Source organism: Coregonus clupeaformis, chromosome 34 (genome assembly GCF_020615455.1).
Source record: "Coregonus clupeaformis isolate EN_2021a chromosome 34, ASM2061545v1, whole genome shotgun sequence".
NCBI classification, from domain to species: Eukaryota; Metazoa; Chordata; class Actinopteri; order Salmoniformes; family Salmonidae; genus Coregonus; species Coregonus clupeaformis.
Window position 1 is genome coordinate 32,356,955 of NC_059225.1, and position 26,395 is coordinate 32,383,349.

A 26,395-nucleotide genomic window follows, 5' to 3' on the forward strand; every position below is an offset into this window, starting at 1 on the left:
GGGAGGTCATACAGGCACGTGGAGGCCACACACACTACTGAGCCTCATTTTGACCTGTTTTAAGGACATTACATCAAAGTTGGATCAGCCTGTAGTGTGGTTTTCCACTTTAATTTGGAGGGTGACTCCAAATCCAGACCTCCATGGGTTGATAAATTTGATTTCCATTGATCATTTTTGTGTGATTTTGTTGTCAGCACATTCAACTATGTAAAGAAAAAAGTATTTCATAAGATTATTTCATTCATTCAGATCTAGGATGTGTATTTTAGTGTTCCCTTTATTTTTTTGAGCAGTGTGTGTATATATATATATATATATTTATTACAATTGTTTTTATTTTTGGTTTTGGGCCCCCCAAGTTAAGTCAGCCCTGATACCAGTAGAAGATGATAGATCATTGCTAGAAGCCCATCTTCAAAGACCTGAATGTGTTCCACTTCCTTTGGCGACTTTTTGTCACGAGTTGCATGCATGCGGTCACCTCAATTCGAGTTCTCAAGAAAGCGGGGGACATGAGCTCAAGCTTCATGTCCACCAGATGAATCAAACCCTTTGCGTTCTGGCGGAAGTAATTCATTGTCAATGGAGCAGTCCGCAGCGCTAGGTTTGGGATGCGCTCTAGGCTGCAGTGCGTTCTGTGTACTTCATGCCTTACAATATTTTCAATTAGTGCATTGCATTACCATGTGGTGATATATGCACAAGTTCATAAAGATCCCCATGGGGGTGACACCATACAGAGGCCAAAATGATAATGACTATTGTGTAGTTAGAGATGAGAAGATACCGGCTGAATGACTGGGCATTTGTCTCCTATAAGAATGACGCTGGGACAATTCATCATTACCACACTTGGGTAGTACAGACCAGCCAACAGAATGGCATGCAAAATGAATACACACAGAACTGTTCTGTGTGTAATTTAGCATGCCATCTTGCAGGGCAAGCTAGTGATTTGAAATCAGTACTCTATATGGGGAAAAAACAGTTCAATGATTTGATGTTGCTAGAGATTAATTTGACAGAAGAATAGAAACAAACTAGATGAATTGTTGTAATGCGACCTTGTGCACGCCAGTCTGTTGGTATCTCTGCCAGCCTATGAAACCAGTAGGTAGATAGGAGAGTAACTTTCATTTGTTTTAATTATTAGCTTTGGTCGAACAGGGCGAAGATTATCTTCATGCTGCACACCGTTCTGCAGCCATGTGAAGCACATGTACGGAAAATACGGGCTAGACATCCTGCAAAAACAACATATGGCAAAACGCATGTGCATCTGGTGGACATATGGCGTCAGAACAAATTAAAGCAGATGACAAAAGTGAGGAAACTGGGAAAAAATGATGGCTGTTCAGCTTGGAGCGCATTTTGCTATGGTGGGGGGGTCGCCGCTTTGCCCCAAACGTCACTTCTACAGGCACCCTGGAAGGAAGTTTGCATTGTCAGCCTTTCGAGCTGCTGCTGGGAGAGGGAACAAAACGTCTTGATATACATTTTTAACATTTGTCTACTTTTTTTTTTTCGTTGTATAAAAATGAATTGCCTTCCCACCGGATTCATCCTAAAAAGGGCATTATTTCCCTTATTGCTCACCTTTCCATTGATCTATGGAACGCCGTCCCGGTATAACCAGGGGTATAACATGTTCCAGGGAAGCGCATACTCTGGCTCAGAACAAAGACAGAGGAATAAGTGAGTCCATTTTTCATAAACGTTTGGCCATGTATAATTTGATAATTTTGTGTGTAGTTTTGACTGATCATTTATGGTTATTATTGTCTTAATTGTCTAGAGTATACTTATTTTAATTATTTCTGATGCCTCTTTCGCTGTAGGCCCATACTGAATTAGATATAGTTTTTGTTTTTGGCATCGACATTTGAACAAAAAAATCAAATTCTTATAGGCCTACACATATAGCCTATGTTATTTTTTACTTTTTTTTTTTGAATGGAATAAAAATGGTAATGTACAATTTCGCTGCAATCTCATAAAATAATGAAATCAACAAATATGTATGGTAGGCTACAGAATTATTTAGATTATTCGACTTCAAGGATTAATTTCTATAGAATAGGCGGCATTTTTTCGTCATTGTCATTTTGTGTGACACATTTAATGCTTTTCCAGAAACTGGTGCGCATACGTTGTGCACAAGAACGTGAGCTGTGCGGTCGTTGGAGGCACGGAGAGCTTTGTGCTGCCGGAGTCCGCGCCATGCCCGAAACATCAGCCCAACTGCGCGCAACAAGTGATGTAAGTGCCCCAAGACGCTCGAAAGGGTGGAGTGCTGCTATTTTTATTGGTCTAAAGAGCGGTGTTACAGTAGTGACTCAACATCATTCAAGTATGACGACTTTGAACACTTATGCCGCATTCAAGTGTTAGTCGGAACTAGGAAACTCTGTAATTTCCGACATGCTAACTGGTTGAATGCAGCACGCGTATAACTTCTACCAGTTAGTAAGTCGGACATTTTCGAGTTTCGGAATTCCGACTAGCACGTGAACGCAGCAATAATTTCGAACGTTCATAAGATTTCCATATGTATCAAACAATAGAGCTAGCCAGCGTGTAGTCTTAAAACCCGGAAATGAGTTACCTCTGGTTCATTCAGACATCCCTATGGAACAATGAATGGGGAAATAATATGGTTTTGGAATTAACACCGAAAATAAGGTCTGAGGTTAACACAGGCTCAGGAGATCTTATATGTTTTGTTCTGTGAGATAATAGCAGTCATGAATTATGAAGCCTTTATGTGCTTTTTTGTTTTACAACTTCTTCAAATAAAATAAAAAATGGACATTAGCTGATTAAGATTATTTCATAGAACAAAACGTATAAGATCTAAGCCTGTGTTTACCACATACCTCATTTTCGGCATTTATTCAAAAACCCTACAAAAACACCTTTCATTTTCCTCATAGGCTTTGTCTAACGAATCATGGCGGAGTTGGTGTCTACAAAAAGATGCCATTACTATTTCTCTCTAGTGTTGAGGATCCATGGTTGGTCCCATCCTCTGCCTGAGACTGTCTCTAAGAAATAGTATTCAAAACACTGTTACATGATTGCATTGTTTATTGGCATTCCAACTAAACCTGTGTAAATCTCAGCAAAGAAAATAACTAGTCAGCTGTTAATGTAGGCTATTGTATTCATGATTGCCATCAGCAAGTTTATCACTGCACTACAGCAGCAGAGGGTATGTCTCTGTGATCTTTGCACCCACTGTTAGGTCAGTTGGGTCACTAACTGGGATAGTGTGTAGTGATAAACCTAGGACATAGGCCCCTACTTGTCCCGTCATCCTCTGTAATCTGTCTTCACTCCTTCCGATCATCAGATTATTCAATATTTACGACAGATCATCTCTGGGTGATTTAGACGTTTATGAGACAAGTGAATTTGATTGATTGATTCTTTATGGTCTATTTGTCAGTGTCTGCGACAAGTAAAATGTCCACGAGCCATTGAGCTTTATGGTAGATAAGGGGGGGGATAAAGGATTGTGCAGCTGAGAAGAATAGGCCCTTTATCTTCCTAAACTGTAAATAAGCAACTGCTTGTCCTGGCACGCATGGCACTGTTACTCCCAGCCCCCCTGTGCAACATCAGAGGCATCTGACACATTTCTCCTTGGGTTGGCTGCTTTCATGTGTGTTATGATTGAACATCATGTTGGGCAACAAGCAGCCAGCTCTGAGATAATATCCTGGGGCCAGTGACGATGCGTGGTTCCACATTTGACTGGGTGTGAATGGTGGAAAATATGAGGCAGCGTTAAAAGGAGTGCATGATTCATTAGGAGTGTGACTGGCTAGCTAGCCCATTTGGAGTTTGTTGTCATAAATAAACAGATCTTTATTGCTCGACAAAGCATTGTTCACATTTCATTAACATAAAGGCCCATTGAAACTTTAAAGCAGAAGGTCACTGTAGAATAACATTGAGGGGGTTTTATGTTGTGATCATAATTGCTAGAGTATGTCTTGGTTGAAGTCTTTCCTTTGAGCTGTTCCCGATGTCCTTCATGGTTAGATTGATTAAATCTGTTTTAAAATATGAATATCATTACCATTGCTAATTCGTGAGGATTGCCAGTCAAGTTAAGTCAAAACGATCTCCCCAATGTAGAAAATGTGAATGCACCTTTAGGTCATCTCTTTCTAACCATCATCTTTATTTTTCCCAGGTATCGGACCCAATTCCGCCCCATGTATAAGGTTAGCTATAAGCTGGTGACCGAGCTGGAGTGGAGGTGCTGTCCAGGGCACCAGGGTCATGACTGCAAAGACCTGAAAGGCATCCCATCCCATCAGACAGTGCTGGGGCCTCGGCCCACCCTGCCGCCTGCCCCTGGTCACGTCCCAGAGACACAGGGTAGGAGAGTTGCTTAAACCTACCTCACCTTGTAGAGACAGATACCTGACCCTAAACCCTATATAGAGCCCATACATGACTAGTATGCTTGTTTTCTCATATGATTCGTTTAGGAATGTTTTGCACTACTCTACTAATGTAATCATGTAAAACATAGATTACACCCACAATTAGATGTACATATCCTAGATGAAAATAGGATTTATCCTAACCATCTGATAACCCCCCTGTAGGTCCGGGGCAGCAGGCATGGGGTCAGAGTGGCCACCCCTGGGGGGCAGGGAGGCAGCCAGGAGGTCAGACAGGCCAAGGGCCGGTGGGGGGCCAGGGAGGGAAACAGACAACACAGCCGCTGGAGGAGGAGGTACAGCGTCTGTCCCAGCAGGTTCTAGACATGCAGGCAGCCATGACCAGCCTGTCAGCCAACCTGAGAGTGGACCTGCAGGAGGACGCCAGCAAGATGCTGGTCACGCTGCTCAACATCTTGCAGCAGCCAGACAGCGTGCGTGGGGAGCAGCAGAGCATGCTGCTGCAGGGTCTTTCCCTGGAAAAGGAGTACAACACGGTGGACATGGACAAGTTCACGAGCAAGATCAACCACCTCACCGACACCATTAACACCAAGAGCAAGGTACTGGACGACCTCCAGGTCAGAGTCAACCACTATGACGGACAGCTCCGCCTGCTAATGGAGGCCAGCCCGGCCACACCCCCTCCCGCTCCTCCGGCCAATGATGCGACACTGCGCGCCTACGTGGACACAAAGTTCCACGCCCTGAAGAACGAGATGATGGAGGGCATGGAGATCAAGATGGCGGACCTGAAGAACTCTTGTGACTATAAGATGCTGTCGGTGCAGGAGCAGTGTGAGGGCCAGGAGAACAGCTACCTTAGCCTGACCGAGCTCCTCGAGTCCAAAGAGATGGACCTCCGCAAGGAGATCCAGGACCTCAAGAACCAGCTGCCTAATTCACAGAGGGAAGACGGAACCTCTTCAGGGGTGGAGGAGCTGCGGAAGGAGCTGTTCCGGGTCACTGAGGCCCAGCTGAGCCTCCAGTCCAGCCTAGAGAAGAAGTCCAAGCCTGACCCACTCCTGCCCCGTGTGGAAGAGCTGGAGGCCCGTCAGAACAGTTCGGAGAGGAGTGTGGAGGTGCACAGCCTCTTCCTGGAGGAGAAGCTGAGGAGAGAGGGGGCGGAGGGGGCCGCAGACCTGAAGAAGGCTATGGAGGACAGGATGAGCTCCATGGAGGACCAAGTCACCACTCTACTGGTGGAGATAAGCAGCCCCGTATCTGGGGCTCAGACTGGGCTAGAGGCACTGCAGAGTGAGGTGGCCTCTCACAAAACCAGTGTTCAGGCTCTGGAGGACAGACTAAATGCCCTAGAACATCTGTGCTCTACGGAGTGCAAGTCTGACCATCCGGCCATAGAGAGCATTCAACAGAACCTCCAGGTCTACAGAACCAGCCTGGACACAATGGAGTCTAGCATCAATGAGCACTCAGCTAGTCTTGGAGACATGGAAGATTTTGTCCAAGGGCAGCTCCTGAACCATACTGCCAGTCTTACAGATGTGCAGGAAGAGCTGGGAGCTCTTAAAGGACGTATGGGAGGACAGGAGGGCTCTCTGTCAGCCTTGGGTCTCTCTCTCAGCCAGCAGTCCCTGGAGCTCCAGGGGCAGCTTCTGAACCACAGTGCCAGTCTTATAGGCGTGGAAGAAGCGCTAGGAGCTCTTAGTGGACGTATGGGAGAGCAGGAGGGCTCTCTGTCGGCCCTGGGTCTCTCTCTCAGCCAGCAGTCCCTGCAGCTCCAGCAACTGAACACCTGTTGCCTAAGAAGTGCAGGGCCGGCCCATGAGGCCAGGGACCTGCTAGAGCTCCACCTGGCCCAGAGAGAGAAGCCAAGGGCCAGGCTGGAGGAGCTGGGCCGGGAGGTGAGGGCTGAGGCAGACCACTGCAGGAACAGGACCGAGGGCGTAGCTCTGGACGTTGCCAGCGTGGACAGCCGGGTTACCAGCTTGGAGAACGTGTGCGGTAGGCTGGAGCCCATCTCCAGCAGCCTGCACAGGATCAAGGAGGGGCTGAACAAGCATGTGACCGGCCTGTGGAACTGCATCAGCCGGATCAACGGCACATTGCAAGCCCACACCACGGACATCAGAGGATTGAAGAGAACATACCAGAACCTCCAGGACCACTTCTCAGGCATCACCCAGGACCTACATCATCTGACCACCAGTCCTGAGAACACTGGTAAGACTTGACATTGAGATTGACAACTTTGCTTGCTTAAAATGTGCATGATTATTCCAATACTCCATATGTTCTTAAACCTACAGCTCCCCTGCGATGGCTCTCTCCTGCTAAGTTAGTTTCCCACTGGTTACATTACAGTATGTAATAATAATAATAATAATAATAATAATAATAATAATAATAATATACATGGAGTGTACAAAACATTAGGAACACCTTCCTAATATTGAGTTGCACCTCCTTTTGCCCTCAGAACAGCCTCAATTCGTCGGGCATGGACTACAAGGTGTTGAAAGCGTTCCACAGGGATGCTGGCTCATGTTGACTCCAATGCTTCCCACAGTTGTGTCAAGTTGGCTGGATGTCTTTTGGGTGGTGGACCATGAAACTGTTGAGCGTGAAAAACCCAGCAGCGTTGCAGTTTGACACACTCAAACCGGTGCGCCTGGCACCTACTACCATACCGCGTTCAAAGGCAATTCAATATTTTGTCTTGCCCATTCACCTTCTGAATGGCACACATACACAATCCATGTCTCAATTGTCGCAAGGCTTAAAAATCCTTCTTTAACCTGTCTCCTCCCCTTCATCTACACTGATTGAAGTGGATTTAACAAGTGACATCAATAAGGGATCATAGCTTTCACCTGGTCAGTCTATGTTATGGAAATAGGTGTTCCTAATGTTTTATACACTCAGTGTATATGCCATTTAGCAGACACTTTTATCCAAAGCGACTTACAGTCATGCGTGCATACATTTTACATATGAGTAGTCCCGAGAATCGAACCCACTATCCTGGCAGTGCAAGCACCATGTTCTACCAACTGAGCTACAGAGGACCACTACAATATAAGGGCAATTCCACGGTAACGGAATTGCGCTGAGACTCAAATTTTTCACTTTAACATGTATACCAAACAAAAACCATTGATTTCAAAGTTTAAAAAACCATACAACTCTATGCACAAGGATTACTTTTAAAATTTTACACTGGACATTTTGCAAAACACACTTACTGGAAGAGCTGTACAGATGCAAAGTTTGGTAACAGAATCTCTGTAAAACCACTCTCGGTATTTATGTGTTTATGTGACCACGTTTTCCAGTAAGTGAAGTAGATTTACACTCTGTAACAGAATTGCGGTAACGGAATTCCATCATGGATCCCTGATCTGTAGTACACAGAAATGCATCATTATGGATATGAACGTCATTCTCTTCATGGTGATGTATCCTAAATAGGTAGGCCCACACAAAGGTTAAAATATGCAATATCCTGCTTTTCATGTTTGGGTATTATTCTACACACTGGCTATTATTGTAATGAGCTACGCCCCCAAGCAAGGCCAAATTTGACTGGACAAAATCTGAACAAATCATAGATGTCTGTTTCACAAGTTAGAGTAGAGGACAGGAGAGTTCAGTACATTATACTGTACTGAGCTATACTCTACTCAACTTTTTACTTTACTGTGCTCTACTGTAGTGTACTGTGCTCTCCACACGTCTATGATTGGTTTAGTTTTGTTCATCTGTGGACATCTGTGGACATTGAAATTAAAGCCGGTCCGGACCGTACCAAAAACGACATCTGTGGACGTTGAAATCAAGGCAAGGGGCGGACTGACCAAATTTCAACTACTTTTCAGCGTCCATGGACGTCCGATGTCGGTCAGTGCTGAGTAGATAAGAATGCTGGTTACAGTAAATGGAAAGAGAGGAGGCTCATGGGTAGGTGTCAGTAAGAGCCGGGAGAGGTGACATTAACTGGAGAGAGCGAGGCGGAGAGAGAGAGGGAGGGGTTGTCCAGACTATTGTCACACTTGCTTTGACCACCAGACGACAGAAAGAAAAATAAAGGCTTTATGAGTTGAACGTAACCGTATGCCAGCGGAAGGGAGGACTGTAGCAGGTGACCCAACGGTGGTTTGTGACTACTATGATTTCCCATTGTAGCCAATTCAATTGCAGTAATTCCATTACTGATTTTCCAGAAATGCCATTACCAATTTGGTAACATAATTTTTTGTTTTAACCACTTAATAATTCATAAACCAAATAGATATCAGTAAAAACACTAACTAATTGGTAGGTCTACCTTGACTTGTTACTTCTGTGAACTTCATTATACTACTCCCTCATGAAGGAGAGACATTTGAAAATATCTTAACGATATGCGGGTTTTTGGTAACGGGATTTCAAGGCAAAGGGCAATTGTTTGTAAACTTACACAAGGCAAAACATTTCTCCAAAACTATGTGTTGATATTAGTTGGCAGGTGTGTTTACTTCAACAGTATTGTGTTTTGAAGTATTTTTAATACCTTTCAAGACTTTCTCGTAGATGTTTTCTAAGATCCCTTTTCCATCTGTTTGACCAGAAATAAAAGCCTTTGCGTATCCCTAATATTTAGGATGGAAAATGATTGAAAAATGTATATATGCCTTATTTTCTCTTAGTCTAACTTTTCATTTGACTCCAGATTTGACCTATGAACTTCACATATTGGTGCTCATGGGCCCTTTTACATGGAAATGACCATCATCCAGGTGTTCCAGTTGCAGAGACGGGAGATTACAATCAAATGGTGCTAATAAGATGAACTTCAGAGCTGCAGCTGGGGACAATTTGAGTTGTGTTTAATGTAGGACGGTTAGTTGAGTGTATGAGAACAGAGGGAGAGGGGAAGCTGGATTTCCATCTGACTGCGTTCTGACTCAGAGTAGGCAGCAATCATTGAACACACATGGTCGTTTTAATAGACCCGGTTTGGGTTGAGCAATACCTGGGCTTTAAGGGATTATTACCGTGCGTGCATGCATGCATTTCTGTTGTAACTATATTTTCGTTGTGACTAATCTTGCTGTCCCATAGTCATCTGTGAGTTCAAAACCCCCATATCCTTGGACATGACGGATAACTAGTGTGGACATGGACTCAGTTATAAATGATGGTGCCCAGGTGAGTCAACTGGACTCAGCTGAGTCCCACAACGGGGAATTAAGACGCTAGAAGCACACTCCATAACATTTATGAGCATAGCGCCTCTTCTTCTGAATACAGCTCAACATGACTTACTGGTTTACAGAGCAGCTCTGCACACTCCTGTCCTGGCTGTGAAGCCAGAGGTAGAGTCTTTGGATCGGAGTCACTGTTTCTCATTCCTGGGTGTAGCTCTGGAAGTCAAGTGTGAGCCTTAATATCCGCCCTACTTTGAAAGGCGGATGTCACACTTTTCCCATCGTGCGAAATGTGCACATGGAGATCCTGATAAATGTAGTGTCAGTACGCCGCCCTTCACTTGTAACAACTTATTATTATTCTGTCAGCTAGAATGTTTGGGTTGTACCCCTCAGAGGGCAGCTCGCTATTCATATGTTCCAAACTGGATGCTGTTTTACCACAAGTCACATTGGGATGTCTTTTTCTCATACTTGGCTCACTGCTTCTCTTTTGTCCTGGACTGGTCTCTGGCTTGCACAGCTGACTACTTATAAGGAAGTGGAAAGTGATGTCCATTATAGGGAGGTCTGTCATTGGCTTATCAATTGTCTACTTATAGGAACCAATCAGATGGTTTGTTATTCGAGAGCTGAGTGGCCCGAGTGTCTCAGTGGGTTCAGATCAGGTGCTTCTGGGTTGATATGACATCACACCCTCCTACCTCCTTACTCTTCCGCTCAGTGCCCTTGTGTTCCCTCTCTCTTTCTCCCTCTCTCCCTGCTCCCTCTTGCTCGGGTGTTGTTGAATATGTTTAGCACACTCATGGCCCTGTCTCTCTCCTCTTTCTAAATAAACACACAGGGCTCTATTTCCGACTGGCGCTAAGGAGGCGCAAGTGTCAAATGCACGTTGGTTTGCCATTTCGTCATGTAAAAACTGGCGTACTGGCATATTCCAGCCCTAACACCAGGTTTGTCATTTTACCTGTCTAACTTCAGCTCACTTGTGCTGAGGTGGGAGGGGTGGCAATATTTGAGGTGTGTCCTTAAAAACAAGTGCAATAGTGACAATTTCATGCAGCTATAATGGGAAGTTTTAAGACCGACAAAAAGCAGGTCTTATCAGTAACCCAGTTGATAATGGCATGGGTTTTGAGAGCGGAAGCGCAGCCTATCCAGCCATGACGCACAGTGCCCATGGAAGGAGAGATGTGCCTTTTGTCCTGGTGAATCTTGTAATTATATATATTTTTAATCCCCCATTTCGTTTAATTTGATTAAAAACCAAGCATAGCCTACCCTCCCCTTAATTAATCAAGGCTGGTTTAGCACCATTACATAGCTGCATGTTTTTATCCTGGCCATAAGCCAAAAGTAGCCTATAAATAAAGGAGTTTTAAATGGTCTACTGAGAGTCCTTTGAAATGTTTTTGAGGTTTTTGCCCTCATGCTTTTCCTTATTCACAATTCACATACCTCAATCAATCAAATGTATTTATAAAGCCCTTTTTACATCAGCAGATGTCACAAAGTGCTATACAGAAACCCAGCCTAAAACCCCAAACAGCAAGCAATGCAGATGTAGAAGCACGGTGGCTAGGAAAAACTCCCTAGAAAGGCAGAAACCTAGGAAGAAATCCAGAGAGGAACCAGGCTATGAGGGGTGGGCAGTCTTCTTCTGGCTGTGCCAGGTGGAGATTATAAATGAGTGATGGCCATTAAGGCCAGAATGTTCTTCATGATGTTCAACTGTTCATAGATGACCAACGGGGTCAAGTAATTATCACAGTGGTTGTAGAGGTTGCAACTGGTCAGTACATCAGGAGTAAATGTCACTTTTCATAGCCGGTCATTTAGAGGTTGAAATAGCAGGTGAGGTAGAGAGAGAGAGAGAGTTGAAAACAGCAGGTTTGGGACAAGGTAGCACGTCCGGTGAACAGGTCAGGGTTCCATTGCCGCAGGCAGAAGAGTGGAAACTGCTACAGCAGCACGACCAGGTGGACTGGGGACCGCAAGGAGTCATCAGGCCAGGTAGTCCTGAGGCATGGTCCTAGGGCTCAGGTCCTTCAGGAGGGGAGGGAGAGAGAGAGAATTAGAGGGAGCACATAGGCAATGATACAATTGACAGGAGCCTAGCATTTTGTATAGATGTGCAAATGTTATACGTAAAGACATTTAGGCCTACAGTACATGTGCACACAGTGCCATGGAACGAGAGAAGCGATTTATGACATTCATCTGACCCGACCCTATTTAGAAATATTGTTGGTGGTTTAAAAAACAGATAGTTTTTTGTTTAATTTAATTAAAAACCAACCTTATTAGAAAGATTGACCGTTCATTGGTTTATGGTGAGAACGGACATGGCTCGAATGCAATGCAATTTCGTCCACTATTTCTGGAGAAGTGCAAATATGATCTGTAAGGTGGTTCCATGATGTTTATAAAACATTACATTTGCGAGCAGAATAGTATTTCCCCTCTCGTTATATTGGATCTTTATCCAGCTCCCGTGAAAAGTTTGGATGTGTGTAAAACCCTCCATAGTCTTAAATTTCCTTGTCTGTATTATACACCCACGGGGAGAAATTATGGTGCTTGTAACTGTATTTAGAACCGTTTTTTTTGTTGTTGTTGAATTTGATTAGAATTATACACTGTTTAGGCCTTATCAATAGCCTAGTGAATTTAATCTTGCTGCAATTTACAGTAGGCATAGCCCCTAAATCAGTGCGAATGCTATAGCCTATGTTTAACAATGTATTTCCATATTGAAGCAATGCTATTAGAACAATGTGGACTGCAAACATGTTCAACATATTTAGCAAATATGGAGCAGGTTATTTAACGGATTAGGCTATAATGGACTAACATTCAAATTGGAGTTGATGACAACGCAATACATAAAAGTAAATACACATCTTGAAGCAACCACATATTTAGCCATGGAGCACGTTTTGATTGGCCAGTGAGGGGCCAAGCCTTTGACACACCCACAACTTGTTTATTCATCAAAACCCAGCCCTTTCGCGCCACCACCCACTACTGCACCCATAATTCCGGTTGTGAAAATAGCAAAAATATTTCTGACACCCCCGAATCTAGAACGCTACCGCCAGAGCTAAGATTTACCATTGTGTTAGGTTTGTTAAAATGGAGCCCACAGTCTGCATCCCAAATGGAACCCTATCCCCTATATAGTGCACTTCTTTTGACCAGAGCCCTAAGGGACCTGGTCAAAAGTAGGGCATTACAGAAGGAATAGGGCGCCATTTGGGACTCAGCCACAGTGAGCAGTCAAGGCTTTCCCCTGAGCCACATGTTCTGCTCTGTAATGCCATGACATCATACACACCCTTCCCCCTGAAGTTAGAGAGTGAGTAAGCGCTGGATGGGTGGACTGAGATTGGGGATTTGGGACCCTCAATTTTCCTCAATGGTTTAGATAATGGATATCTTGATTGCTGAAAGGAAACAATCAGATTTTCCTAAAATGGCATGTTTGGCTGGTTACTGACTGACACTCCCGGCTTGACAAGTGCCAAATTTAGCTTGGCTTGTTGACCAGTCTGAAAATCACAAGTCTAAAACCGCTAACAGATCTGGCTTGGGTATTTATGTTTGTGTTCAATGGTTTGGTGCTCTATTGCAAAACAACATACATTTTACAGGGCCAACCTATCCACCCGTGCTCGGGAGAAATAGATTTAGTTAGGTTTATCAAAAATGTAGTTTAATTAGGGCAATTTCCAAAACAATTAGTGACAATCAAGCAGCTAATGAGGTCTCTCCTGAACCTACCAATCACTCCCCAGAGATTAGCTGTGCGTGCGTGCTTGTGCATGTGTGTTCACCCATGTGTGTCTGTGAGAACCACACATGCAATTTGCCCACCCTTGTTAACTCTGCATTGCCTCACCACCATCCAGAGGTTTCCTGACATTGGGATCTCTGTCCACACTATACTAAGTACTACTTCCTCAGTGTATATGATATCTTGTGAATGTGCAGATGTCTATGTCTAAAGTGAGTATGCTTACATAACAGCACATCCTTTTCATTGTGTTTGACAGGGTGGCCTCGGGTCACTAAAAGCCCATTACAGACAACACAACACTTAAGGATTCCGTTACGGGCAGTAAAGAGATAAGCTAGCATGGTTTCCTGCCTCTTCTGCCGCCTCAGAGTCTATATTGTTCAGGTCAATGACCTTATGATAAATACGGCAGGTTGTAGGGTGACAGACAGACACACTGGCCAAGTGTGATAACCCTGGGAGAGAGAGATGGCTGTGTCCCAAAGTGGCAACCTATTCCCTTTATAGCGCACTACTTTTGACCAGGAACCTATGTGCTCTTGTCAAAAGTAGTGCACTACAAAGGGAAAAAGGTGCCATTTGGGACACAAGGCTCTGTGGCATCACAGGTGCTGGCCCAGATAGTCCAGAGCAGTGGCGGTCAGTGCCGTTTAAGGAGGACAATATTTTGTTTTTATGAGCATGGCCTTCTATTACAGCATATTGGATGACTGTCATTCATATTCCATTCACCCATTCAATGTAACATCGATAGGTTTAGGCTACTACATGATATTCCAATTTTCCCTATACCCATCATGAGGTTGCTACAACCTAGCCTATGAATGAAAGTTTACAACGTAGGTGAACAGGTCGAGAGACATTTACAGACAGTGACACATTCAATACCGCCTTGCACACTCTTGCCTGCATCTAGCTGATCTAGGGTGTAATCATTAGTCCAACAGTTGCAAACAAGAGTTTCTATTGGACAAATTCAGGTATGTTTATCCCCGTTTCGTTCCGTTTGCTTCCGTTGAAGAAACTTTTTTCAACAGAATCGGCTAAATGAATACACCCTGATCACACGCAAACACAGTTCACTTTCATAGCAACCACATACAAACAGCACGAACAATTTGCTCGTTGTATATTTCCTTCTCGCATCTACGCGCTCTCCTCTTCTCAACTTTTCCCTTCACTTGTGGACTTCAGTGCACAACACATGAGCTGTCTGTAACCAGGCGAAAAAACCTTTCCAAACTAAACCTTCATATCATAACCGCTAACCGCTACACACAGCCTACATCGTCGTCAACATATTAGCTAATATTATAGTCAACATAGCTACTAGAACTAACGAATTAGTAAACACGCTACAATCATGCAGTACAGTGTACAGACAGAAAGCAGTTTAGCAGTTACACCGGCGGGCCCTGGTGGCAATACATTTAATAAAACCAAAAGCTTACCTTGACTCTGAAGAGTTCCGGTGTTCTCTCTCTCTCTCTCTCTCTCTCTCTCTCTCTCTCTCTCTCTCTCTCTCTCTCTCTCTCTCTCTCTCTCTCTCTCTCTCTCTCTCTCTCTCTCTCTCTCTCTCTCTCTCTCTCTCTCTCTCTCTCACTTTTCCTTCATTTTTTAAATTAATTTGTTAAAAACGGTTCAACTATTGTGTTTCTCTCTCTTTGAGTCAACTGCACACCACATTTTATACTCTGCATTGCTAGCTAGCTGTAGCTTATGCTTTCAGTACTAGAGTCATTCTCTGATCTTTTGATTGGGTGGACAACATGTCAGTTCATGCTGCACGAGCTCTAATAGGTTGGAGAACATCCTCCGGAAGTTGTCATCATTACTGTGTAAGTCTATGGAAGGGGGTGAGAACCATGAGGTTTTGTATAGAAGTCAATGTACCCAGAGGAGGACTGAAACTATCACAATGGTGCTACCCTACAGAGTGCTGTTGAGGCTACTGTAGACCTTCATTGCAAAACAATGTGTTTTAATCAATTATTTGGTGACGTGAATATATTTAGTATAATTTGATCTAAAAAGGATAACTTCATCTTTCACTGTTTTTATTTTTATGATATTCACTGAGGAGGATGATCCTCCCCTTCCTCCTCTGGGGAGCCTGCACTGGCCCAGAGACATGCTAGGACCTGGCATACAGCACAGTAAATCACTGGGCTCCCACTGCAGTAAACATGTCACTTTAGTCTCTTGCTAAAACCACCATGTAACTGCTCATTTTTATTCCACCCTGTCCTACCAAACAAATGTGATATATTAATTCTGACAGGTTTAAGATGAAGATATTCAATGATCACTTTTTCCCCTGAAAGTAGACTTTAGGTCTGAATTCTGGGAGTGAATGTATTTATTCCTAAATCCCAGGCTCTGGATTGTGTCCGTTTTGGCTCAGGCAGACTCATAAATCTAGTCTGTGGTACTAAATTGCTGTACAGTGGTTATGATGTGGTATGTAACAGGGTTGAACACAGGGATTCTTACGTGTCCTCAGACTGGTGGAGGGAATACTGTGCGAGTGGCCGGCTGTGAGTGTAGGGTTTCCCGGATACATTGTAACTCCCTCCCAGTCCAGGGCTACAGCCAGGGGCCCCAGGGCTACAGCCAGGGGCCCCCAGCTGCAATTGTTTACATCCAACTCTTTAATCATGGTGCACACATGCACACACACGTTGGAGCTCCATCCTTTAATCATTACCCTGGGATTGGGGCTGAGATTGGCATTCAGTCGGAGTCATCAAGGCCCAACCGACAGCTACACACACACTAAACATCACATTTGCAAATGCCGACTCAGTCCCTCCTGTGGTGTTTTACAGGTTCCTAGTAGTCACTTCTCTGTGTAGTGTTTAATTGGGAGTAGGGTGAAGTTGCCCCTAGACACAGATCTTGGGGTCAGTTTAGCATTTTCCACACTAATGGCTAAGGTTGGGATTGGGGGAGGGGAAGCTGATCCTAGATAAACTTTTTAAAAGCCAGAGCTCTTTAGTCTTGATGTGGGGGATAGGCAGCCTGGTGACTTGGTATGCAGCCATGCCTTAGTATGTAGGTAGGCCTTTAGTGTACAGCCTAGTCCGTTTATGAAAGAGTTTGAACCTATTGCCTGTTGTCTCATTCAGACTGCTCAGGAGAATAATGTTGTAGGAGTAGGCTGAAGTTGCCCCTGCCTAGACACTGATCTTGGGTCTGTTATGCCTATTACCCACTAATGGTTAAAGGGCAATTCCACCACTTTTCAACCACATATTCACTATCTCCTGCACCATACCAGTGTCTATATACACTATACAGTGGGGGAAAAAAGTATTTAGTCAGCCACCAATTGTGCAAGTTCTCCCACTTAAAAAGATGAGAGAGGCCTGTAATTTTCATCATATGTACACGTCAACTATGACAGACAAAATGAGATTTTATTTTCCAGAAAATCACATTGTAGGATTATTAATGAATTTATTTGCAAATTATGGTGGAAAATAAGTATTTGGTCAATAACAAAAGTTTCTCAATACTTTGTTATATACCCTTTGTTGGCAATGACACAGGTCAAACGTTTTCTGTAAGTCTTCACAAGGTTTTCACACACTGTTGCTGGTATTTTGGCCCATTCCTCCATGCAGATCTCCTCTAGAGCAATTATGTTTTGGGGCTGTCGCTGGGCAACACGGACTTTCAACTCTCTCCAAAGATTTTCTATGGGGTTGAGATCTGGAGACTGGCTAGGCCACTCCAGGACCTTGAAATGCTTCTTACGAAGCCACTCCTTCGTTGCCCGGGCGGTGTGTTTGGGATCATTGTCATGCTGAAAGATCCAGCCACGTTTCATCTTCAATGCCCTTGCTGATGGAAGGAGGTTTTCACTCAAAATCTCACGATACATGGCCCCATTCATTCTTTCCTTTACACGGATCAGTCGTCCTGGTCCCTTTGCAGAAAAACAGCCCCAAAGCATGATGTTTCCACCCCCACGCTTCACAGTAGGTATGGTGTTCTTTGGATGCAACTCAGCATTCTTTGTCCTCCAAACACGACGAGTTGAGTTTTTACCAAAAAGTTCTATTTTGGTTTCATCTGACCATATGACATTCTCCCAATCCTCTTCTGGATCATCCAAATGCACTCTAGCAAACTTCAGACGGGCCTGGACATGTACTGGCTTAAGCAGGGGGACACGTCTGGCACTGCAGGATTTGAGTCCCTGGCGGCGTAGTGTGTTACTGATGGTAGGCTTTGTTACTTTGGTCCCAGCTCTCTGCAGGTCATTCACTAGGTCCCCCCCGTGTGGTTCTGGGATTTTTGCTCACCGTTCTTGTGATCATTTTGACCCCACGGGGTGAGATCTTGCGTGGAGCCCCAGATCGAGGGAGATTATCAGTGGTCTTGTATGTCTTCCATTTCCTAATAATTGCTCCCACAGTTGATTTCTTCAAACCAAGCTGCTTACCTATTGCAGATTCAGTCTTCCCAGCCTGGTGCAGGTCTACAATTTTGTTTCTGGTGTCCTTTGACAGCTCTTTGGTCTTGGCCATAGTGGAGTTTGGAGTGTGACTGTTTGAGGTTGTGGACAGGTGTCTTTTATACTGATAACAAGTTCAAACAAGTGCCATTAATACAGGTAACGAGTGGAGGACAGAGGAGCCTCTTAAAGAAGAAGTTACAGGTCTGTGAGAGCCAGAATCTTGCTTGTTTGTAGGTGACCAAATACTTATTTTCCACCATAATTTGCAAATAAATTCCTAAAAAATCCTACAATGTCATTTTCTGGATTTTTTTTCTCTCAATTTGTCTGTCATAGTTGACGTGTACCTATGATGAAAATTACAGGCCTCTCTCATCTTTTTAAGTGGGAGAACTTGCACAATTGGTGGCTGACTAATTACTTTTTTCCCCCCACTGTATATACAAAAGTATGTGGACACCCCTTCAAATTAGTGGATTCTGTTATTTCAGTCACACCCGTTGCTGACACGTATAAAATCGAGCACGCAGCCATGCAATCACCATTGACAAACATTGGCAGTAGCCTTTCTGAAGAACTAAGTGACTTTCCACGTGGCACCATCATAGGATTTCACCTTTCCAACAAGTCAGTTCGTCCAATTTCTGCCCTGCTAGAGCTGTCCTGGTCAACTGTAAATGCTGTTATTGTAAAGTGGAAAGGTCTAGGAGCAACAACGGCTCAGCCGCGAAGTGGTAGGACTCACAAGCTCACAGAACAGGACTGCCGAGTGCTGAAGCGCCTAAACATAGTCTATACTCGGTTGCAACACTCACTGCCGAGTTCCAAACTGCCTCTGGAAGCAACTTCAGCACAATAACTGTTTGTCGGGAGCTTCTTGAAATGGGTTTCCATAGCCGAGCAGCCACACACAAGCCTAAGATCACCATGTGCAATGCCAAGTGTCGGCTGGAGTGGTGTAAAGCTTGCCGCCATTTGACTCTGGAGCAGTGGAAACGCGTTCTCTGGAGTGATGACTCACGCTTCACCATCTGGCAGTCCGACGGACGAAACTAGGTTTGGTGGATGCCAGGGGAACGCTACCTGCCCAAATGCATAGTGCCAACTGTAAAGTTTGGTGGAGGAGGAATAATGATCTGGGGCTGTTTTTCATGGTTCGGGCTAGGCCCCTTAGTTCCAGTGAAGGGAAATCTTAATGCTACAGCATACAATGACATTCTAGACGATTCTGTGCTTCCAACTTTGTGGCAACAGTTTGGGGAAGGCCCTTCCTTGTTTCAGCGTGACAATGCCCCGAAGCACAAAGCGAGGTCCATATAGAAATCGGCTGTCGAGATCGGTGTGGAAGAACTTGACTGCCCTGCACAGAGCCCTGACCTCAACCCCATCGAACACCTTTGGGATGAATTGGAACGCTGACTGCAAGCCAGGCCTAATTGCCCAACATCAGTGCCCAACCTCATTAATGCTCTTGTGGCTGAATGGAAGCAAGTCCTCGCAGCAATGTTCCAACATCTAGTGGAAAGCCTTCCCAGAAGAGTGGAGGCTGTTATAGCAGCAAAGGGGGGACCAACTCCATATTAATGCCCGTGATTTTGGAATGAGATGTTCGACGAGCAGGTGTCCACATACTTTTGGTCATGTAGTGTATGTGAAAACGGCGTGATTCTTATAAAGATAGGTCCTAAAAAATGCTTCTCTGTGATATCACACGGTAGGATTAAAAGTAAGAAAAACTGATTTTTAAAACCTGCATCGAGTTTCTAGCTCCCCACGTCACCCGCAAATCTCAGTGTTTGAAAATCAATGTTTTAAAAATGTTTTAACTTTTGATTATGTCATCGGCTAGAACCTCTTAACTTTATATTTTTTTCTAACAAAACGTGGAAATGCGCTATTTTCACATATGGGCAATTCGATGGTAACGGAATTACGCTGAGACGCAGATATTTCACTTCAAAATGTTACCAAACAAAAAACATTGACTCTATGCACAAGGACACATTTTTACAATTTCCACAAAACACTTTACAAAAACACACTTACTGGAAGAACTGTGCAGATGCTAAGTTTGGCAACAGAATTTTGGGAAAATCTCCCTCAGTTTATGTGACCACATTTTCCAAAAACTCTGTTAAATATCTGCTCTGAATTAAGATTCAAAGATGTCTGCAGAAAGAATGGGGTGTCAGTTATGACATTACACCTAGACTTTTTAAAAATCTATTTGGGTTATTGAACTACAGTAAGTGAAGTGGATTTACATCTGGTAACAGAATTACGCAAACGGAATTACATTATGGGTCCCTGATCTGTATCAAATGCATAATTATGGCTATGAATATCATTCTCTTCATGATGATGTATCCTGAATAGGTACACAAAGCTAGAATTATTCAATATCCTCCTTTGCATATTTGGGTATTATTCTACACACTGGCTATTATTCTAATGAGCTCCTGTGAATTATTTAACAAACTATTTCAGTGTCTCTGTGCGTCTCCCAAAAGGTTGTAAGTCTTTTGGGATTTAAGTAACGGACAGAGTCCCGGTCTGCATAGTCAGAGATTTAGTCATTGAGAATTCTGCCATCACAATTTCAGAGTCCATCTTTTATACTCATACGTCATACAAAAATCCCTCCTCTCTGTAGGCAGGCTGTAGTTTTCCACTTTATAATTGCTCTCCTGACCATCAGTTCACACACACACATACATACACACACACATGTATACACACACACACACACATGCATACACACACATATGCACACACATATACACATTTACACACATACATTTTCTTATCATAGTCTCTCTCCTCCCTAAATTCCTCAGTTATCTTGGTTTCTCAGTTGCCTGTAGACAGTTCTCCTTGTCCTTTGTTGTCTGGCCTAACTCTTACTTACATTGCTAAATAGTAGCACAATGTCATAATCTTTACTGGTCCTACACTCACACATTACCAGGTAGTAGATTCTAACACATCTCACACAGTTTCAGAGTGTAATAATTAGTCACTACTAAGAAAGTACTAATCATACTTAAAACAAGAACATTTCACAACTATATTTAAGGGTGGAACATTTAGTCATTACTTTTAACCTGTATATAGAATTAATTTCTATATCAGCTCCGCCCCCAAACAAGACCACATTTGGTTGGTCCGGACCAGACCAAATCTGAACCAATCATAGACATCTATGTTTCACAAGTTTGCACTGTAGAGTACAGCACAGTACCTTATACTGTACTCTACTCTAGTGTGCTGTTCTCTACCATGCTTTACTGTGCTATACTGTGCTGTCCAAACTTAGGATTTTAATGAGTTACAGTTCATATAAGGAAATCAGTCAATTGAAATAAATTCATTAGGCCCTAATCATTGGATTTCACATGACTGGGAATACAGATATGCATCTGTTGGTCACAGATACCTTAAAAAAAAAAAAAGTAGGGGCGTGGATCAGAAAACCAGTCAGTATCAGTTGTGATCACCATTTGCCTCATGCAGTGCGACACATCTCCTTCGCATAGAGTTGATCAGGCTGTTGATTGTGGCCTGTAGAATGGGAACTGGAACACACTGTTGTACACGTCGATCCAGAGCATCGCAAACATGCTCAATGGGTGACATGTCTGGTGAGTATGCAGGCCATGGAAGAACTGGGACATTTTCAGCTTCCAGGAATTGTGTACAGATCCTTGCGACATGGGGCTGTGCATTATTATGCTGAAACATGAGGTGATGGCGGCGGATAAACGGCACAACAATGGGCATTCAAATTGCCATTGATAAAATGCAATTGTGTTCGTTGTCCGTAGCTTATACTTGCCCATACCATAACCCCACCGCCACCATGGGGCACCCTGTTTACAACGTTGACATCAGTAAACCGCTCGCCTACACGACACCATACACGCAGTCTGCCATCTGCCCGGTACAGTTGCAACTGCGGTTGTGAGGGTGGTTGGACATACTGCCAAATTCTCTAAAACGACGTTGGAGGCGGCTTATGGTAGAGAAATTAACATTAAATTCTCTGGCAACAGCTCTGGTGGACATTCCTGCAGTTAGCATGCCAATTGTACGCTCCCTCAAAATTTGAGACATCTGTGGCATTATGTTGTGTGACAAAATGCCACAGATGCACATTTTAGGGTGGCCTTTTATTGTCCCCAGCACAAGGTGCACCTGTGTAATGATCATGCAATTTAATCAGCTTATTGATATGCAACACCTGTCAGGTGGATGGATTATCTTGGCAAAGTAGAAATGCTCACTAACAGGGATGTAAACAAATTTGGGGACAACATTTGAGAGAAATACGTTTTTTGTGCGTATGGAACATTTCTGGGATCTTTTATTTCAGCTCATGAAACATGGGACCAACACTTTACCTGGATGAAAACAATAACGTTTGCTGCCAATGACAACTACAAAATACTGTGATGCTTTATCACTTACAAACCTTGTTCTTACTGAGCTAACAAAGGTTGGCCTTGGCACAGAAAATATACTTAGTCGCTCGTGTCATGTCAGGTAAAAAGAAAATGCAGAAAATATTGCAGGACAAAGTAAACAGAGAAGTGCCATATTGTTAATTGTTTCAACCACCAGCTTCACTTAGCGGTTGTTCACGCAATGTCGTCTGGGAATGCACTTGAGGACTTTTCTAATGTCTGTGACTCACTCTACAAGTTCTTAAAGAAACCAACAGTGGCTGCCCTGTACACTGGAGAAACCTTGAAAAGGCTACTTGATCAAAAAGGTGGACCGGACACCTGGCTACTGTGTCAATGGTTGTTAAAAGTTGTGCAGCATTGTGAAGTTCCTCTCTGACATCGAATGCATGCGTTCCTACAACACAGAAGTAAGACTTGAGGCTACAGGGCTGCTAAAGGCAGTGACGGTCCCCGGCGTTAAGTTTACAGCCACCATGGTGCACAGAATCCTCAGTCTTCTCGATCCGCCAAACAAATTACTCCAGGCAAAAGCAACAGATTCAAAGTGGTCCGCAGTGCGTTGGAGTGCGTCGAGAAGCTGAGGTGCAACGGTGAGTTTGAAGCCATTTGGGCACAGTGCCGCTGACGCACCACCACCAGCTCCAAGCAAATGACGACGTTATGTAAGTACTAATCTCCAGCAATACATGGTGGAGAGTACAGTAGGCCAGCAGGACAGAGGAGAAGAGACTGAGTGTAAAAGACTGTTCTTCGGCATGTTGGATGCTGTCATTGGTGAAATGTCCGAACGATTCAGCGAATGCAACAGCCAACTACTGGTGGAGGCCCTGTGTGCCCTTTGACCCAGAGAGACATGACTTTCTAGTTGTGAAAAAGGTGAAACCACTGCTAGATCTAAGCAAAAACAGAGTTGGTGGACGTTAGGTTTAGTGTCGCTCACTCTGGCTCCAATGAGGACAAATGGACCCCACTTGATATCCTGCAACGATTCTTTGGGCCCCTCTCCGCTATTCCGAATGACATGGACTGACTTTGGGGCGTCCACAGCTGCATGCCAGAACTCATTTTCTTCTTTGACAAACGTGTTCAGTCAGCACAGAAGAAGCATGCTACACCCGAGGAATGTTCAAATAATCCAACTGGCATTTGAGCATCAAGGAGGCTGCAACTCTTTTGAAAATGAATAGATTGAAACAATGTAGCTGGTTGGTTTTCATCAAAATCTTGCTTTCGTCTGTAGGGCGCTGCCCATGGTGATAAAAGAGTGCAGCGGAGATTTAGTGCCATTGAACCTGTCACTTCTTGGTCAAAAGCATTAGAACTTGTATGTTTATTGTGGTATAGCCTGATATAAGGGGAATTCAATAATATTCCAATGCAAGAACCCCAAAAAATGTGTCACTTTATCCTGGCGCTGGGTCTGGTCTGTGGTGTGGTCTTTAATTCCCTCTGTTTAGGTCACTGATGACAGGGAGATGTAATTACTCACTGTTTAGATGCTAATGACAGTCAGAATCTCTCAGGCATATTGAGAAACATTCTATACAATAACTGTACTTTCATGACTAGAGAAAGTACAGTAATAAGATGTAAAAGTGCAGAGCTGTGGTCAAGTGGGTAACACTCACAGCACATAATGCCTCCCCACCGGAGACTGGGGTTAAAATAAATTGGACGACCTAAGATTACGGTTATCCTACCAACGGGACATTAAAAACTGTAATATCTTATGTTTCACCGAGTCGTGGCTGAACGACGACATGGACAACATACAGCTGGCGGGATATACGCTACATCGGCAGGATAGAACGGCTGACTCCGGTAAGAAGGGGTGGCGGTCTGTGTATTTTTATAAACAACAGCTGGTGCATAAAATCTAATACTAAGGAAGTATTTTGCTCGCCTGAGGTAGAGTATCTCATGATAAGCTGTAGACCACACTATTTACCAAGAGAGTTTACATCTATATTTTTCATAGCTGTCTATTTACCAGCACAAACCGATGCTGGCACTAAGATTGCACTCAATGAGCTATAAGCTATAAGGCCATAAGTAAACAGGAAAACGCTCATCCAGAGGCAACGCTCCTAGTGGCCGGGGACTTTAATGCAGGGAAACTTAAATCCGTTCTACCTAATTTCTACAAGCATGTTAAATGCGCAACCAGAGGAAAAAAACTCTAGACCACCTTTACTCCACACACAGAGACGCGTACAAAGCTCTCCCTCACCCTCCATTTGGCAAATCTGACCATAACTCTATCCTCCTGATTCCTGCTTATAAGCAAAAACTAAAGCAGGAAGCACCAGTGACTCGGTTAATAAGGAAGTGGTCAGATGACGCAGATGCTAAGCTACAGGACTATTTTGCTAGCACAGACTGGAATATGTTCCGGGATTCTTCCGATAGCATTGAGGAGTACACATCAGTCACTGGCTTCATCAATAAGTGCATCGATGACGTCATCCTCACTGTGATATTTTACATTTTAGTCATTTAGCAGACGCTCTTATCCAGAGCGACTTACAGTTAGTGAGTGCATACATTTCATACTGGCCCCCCATGGGAAATGAACCCATAACCCTGGCGTTGCAAGCGCCATGCTCTACAAACTGAGCTACACGGGGCCACTCATGTGGTTTAGGCTACATTCCATTCAAATTACAGCATTTTGGAATTAACATAGCATGAAATCCATCTTCCGCTACACCTTGGGATTACATTAGATTCAAATGACAGCATTTGGGATTGTGTAAGAACAGTGAGTCACATATAGCCCTGGTTACAGAGTTAAGGTCAAGAGTTTCTCACTCACACCTCTTAGCCTCTTGAAAAGTAAGGACATACCAAGTGACATATCCTTGACAAAACTTCAGACAAATGCAATGTTTAAAGTATTCTCTCAAAGCACGGTTGCTAAGAAATAGTCAAGCAACAGGAAGAGACAGAACTATAGACACGACAGGAAGTGAAAAGGGGACGTGAATGACCCTAACCTGGGGTCACAGAGCACACGGAGCTTGAGTGTGTCTCAATACTCTAAAAGCTGCTCCTTTTCTATTCTCTGTTACTTACAAGTCCGCTGAACGAACTTGCGCTGCCACCTGACCTACCAAGCCCTTACAGACCAGTGGTCAGGACAAAAAAAGATGAGGAAAGAGAAGAGTATCAATATCTTGGCCTTACTTCTAGCTCCCCTACCCCAAAGGTCCATCGAAAAGTACCAAAAAGAATGGCTGGTATATGCACCAAATGTTCATATTCGAACGGTACATGCAACACATTTTTGTATTCGATTTTGCTCTCCAGCTAAGGACATGCATATCCACAAATGTTATAAATAAATCCGACAGAGTACTGGTGAATCAAAGAAAAGACAGCATGAAGGTGCTAATATTAACAGTGGATGATTGTCAAACTAAGAACCTAAACAGGTGGACTTCTGGAGTTCCATTTCAAATGGAATCTTATTCAAGAGAGGCGATTCTATTGCTATAAACACTTGCATAAGTCCATGTAACAGCTCCGCCATTGACGGTAGTGAAGTGACAATTAAATGGGGACAAAGCAATTCCATTGAAACCCTCAAAAAATAAGATTGAATAGTTACAACAATTACTCTCAGCTCTCATTGTTTTTGGTTGCCTCGTTGCAGTGACCGTACGTACATACCCCAACCAGAAGCCATGGATTACAGGCAACATCCGCACTGAGCTAAAGAGTAGAGCTGCCGCTTTCAAGGAACGGGACTCTAACCTGGACGCTTATAAGAAATCCTGTTATGTCAATACAGGACTAAGATTGAATCGTACTGCCCAGTGACACAAGCCAACCAGACGAGCTAAATCACTTCTATGCTCGCTTCGAGGCAAGCAACACTGTTCCGGATGACTATGTGATCACGCTCTCCGTAGCCGATGTGAGTAAGACTTTTAAGCAGGTCAACATTAACAAGGCCGCAGGGCCAGACGGATTACCAGGACGTGTACTCCGAGCATGCGCTGACCAACTGGCAAGTGTCTTCACTGACATTTTCAACATGTCCCTGACTGAGT

The 26,395-nt window shown here is 43.8% G+C and overlaps 1 protein-coding gene across 2 annotated transcripts in view; it reads left to right on the plus strand.

Annotated features, from left to right (window-relative positions):
- Positions 1 to 1,423: 1,423 nt before the first annotated feature.
- Positions 1,424 to 26,395, plus strand: part of LOC121550017 (EMILIN-2-like) — a 30,162-nt gene continuing 5,190 nt past the window's right edge. For both annotated transcript variants that reach the window (XM_041862076.1, XM_041862077.1), the window contains exons 1-4: positions 1,424 to 1,698; positions 2,137 to 2,262; positions 4,205 to 4,392; positions 4,626 to 6,644. In XM_041862076.1, coding sequence (XP_041718010.1) covers positions 1,541 to 1,698; positions 2,137 to 2,262; positions 4,205 to 4,392; positions 4,626 to 6,644 — 2,491 coding nt within the window. In that variant the 5' untranslated portion in view covers positions 1,424 to 1,540. The remainder of the gene's footprint in view (positions 1,699 to 2,136; positions 2,263 to 4,204; positions 4,393 to 4,625; positions 6,645 to 26,395) is intronic.